This window comes from Nothoprocta perdicaria, unplaced genomic scaffold (genome assembly GCF_003342845.1).
Source record: "Nothoprocta perdicaria isolate Ctin4 unplaced genomic scaffold, notPer1 scaffold_253, whole genome shotgun sequence".
Lineage (NCBI taxonomy): Eukaryota > Metazoa > Chordata > Aves > Tinamiformes > Tinamidae > Nothoprocta > Nothoprocta perdicaria.
The window spans coordinates 837,273-838,974 of record NW_020455481.1 but is presented as its reverse complement, the minus strand read 5'-3'; the positions used below and the strand labels follow the sequence as shown (position 1 = coordinate 838,974).

Genomic DNA, 1,702 nt, shown 5'->3' with positions numbered 1-1,702 from the left:
TAAAGAAAGGAAACAAACAAACCCACAGAAGCACCTACAGAAATGCTATTGCTTATAAGGCCATATAAGGCAAACTCGGAAACCTTGTAGCCAATGTACTGACTTCAAATGAATAAAGTAAAATTTGTCTTCAAAACAATCAATTGAATAAAATAAGTATCTAAAGAATTACCATTTCAGAGAGGACAGTTATTTCTTCCAACAATCCTGACTTAAAAAAAAAGCAGTTATTTTGCTGTATTTCCTGGAATCTATTAAATCTTTGGTGTAGTAGAAGGTATATACTGATTTATCTTATTCCACATTTTTTTCACAAATATACCAAATTCCAAATCCAGAATTGAGGCGTTGTAAATACTCAAGGGTAGACTGTTTGACCCTAAGGGACATCAGTATAGTTTTAACGCTCATCACTTAGTCTTTGTACTTACAAACAGTTGGTGGGGATTGAGTTGTCACAAAGAAGTGATAATCAGAAAAAAAAAAAAAAAAAGCTGCTTAAATGTATTTTGTAAAGTAGAAGAGAAAAGAATACTTCTTTTAACATGACACAGAAAAAGGCCAGGTCGCTGCCTTGCATCTGTATCCATTACACCAATAAATAAATAAATAAATAAATAAATAAATAAATAAATAAAGCTTGCATGATTTTTAGCATAAGAGATTAAATGTCTTTAGAGAGCAACTAGCCTCCTTTTAGCTACAAGGGCCTGAAGTAACTTGCCAACACAAAGCATCTGCCACACAATGCAAGTATCACAGATCTGCTTCTTAAAATAAACAATATACAGTTGGTGAAGCCATGATTTATGTTGTTTAAACACACACACACACACACAAAAAAAAAAAAAAAAAAAAGCCAAGCCAGCTGGTTGCACTTCACCAGCTTAGAGCAAGTCCATGCTCCAGTACGTGTAAGCCTTAAGCAGGGGCCCGGGTTTAAGCCATACAGTGACACCTCGAACCGGCGCTGCTCTCCCTTACTGAGGAAGCATCAAATATTCATAAGCACCGCTAATTTCCCAGAAACAAAGGAGAGACCCATTAGCTCCGAGGCAGAGACGAGCGCGCTGCTCGGGCGCTGCTCGAGGCCCCGTTTTCGGGCCGTGACCGTGACGGCGTTTGGGCGCGCGCCTTCCAGGGCCGGCCTGGAGCCCTGCGCGAGCCCTAGCCCGTGTGGCTGCCTGGGGAAGGGGCGTGCGGAGCCCAGCACAGCTACACCCCGCGCTCCGTACCCCGCCGGCCCGAGCGGCGCGGGCCGAGGAGCCCTTTGAGCGGCGCCCTTTGAGCGGCGCCCAGGCAGGGCGGAACGGGAAGGGGAACGGGAACGGGAAGAGGCCCGGCCCGCCCCGCGCGTCCCCCCGTGCCCTTGGCGGAGGCGCCCGCCCCAGCGCAGGCCCCGCCGGGGAGGGCAGGGGAGAGACGCGGCGGCTCCTCCGCCGCCCGGCGCGGCCCGGCGCGGCCGCCTCACCTGCGTGCCCACCACGACGATCTGCGGCAGCTGGATGATGTCGGCGCCCACCGTGTTGAACACGTCCTGCAGCTTGTTGATGACGGGGATGAGCGCCTCCATGGCGGCGAGCGGCGCCGGGCCGCAGCGGGCGCCCGCGATGAATGAGCGCCGCGGGCCGGGGGCGACGGGCGAGGCCTCCCGTCAGCCGCCGCCTCCGCCTGCCGCCATTGGCGCCGGCCCCCGCGCACG

At 51.7% G+C, this 1,702-nt stretch overlaps 1 protein-coding gene across 4 annotated transcripts in view; it reads right to left on the bottom strand.

The window, feature by feature from the left end:
* DNM1L (dynamin 1 like) overlaps positions 1-1,702 on the bottom strand; it is a 34,050-nt gene extending 32,348 nt beyond the window's left edge. For all 4 annotated transcript variants that reach the window (XM_026040351.1, XM_026040353.1, XM_026040352.1 and 1 more), the window contains exon 1: positions 1,472-1,702. In XM_026040351.1, coding sequence (XP_025896136.1) covers positions 1,472-1,573 — 102 coding nt within the window. In that variant the 5' untranslated portion in view covers positions 1,574-1,702. The remainder of the gene's footprint in view (positions 1-1,471) is intronic.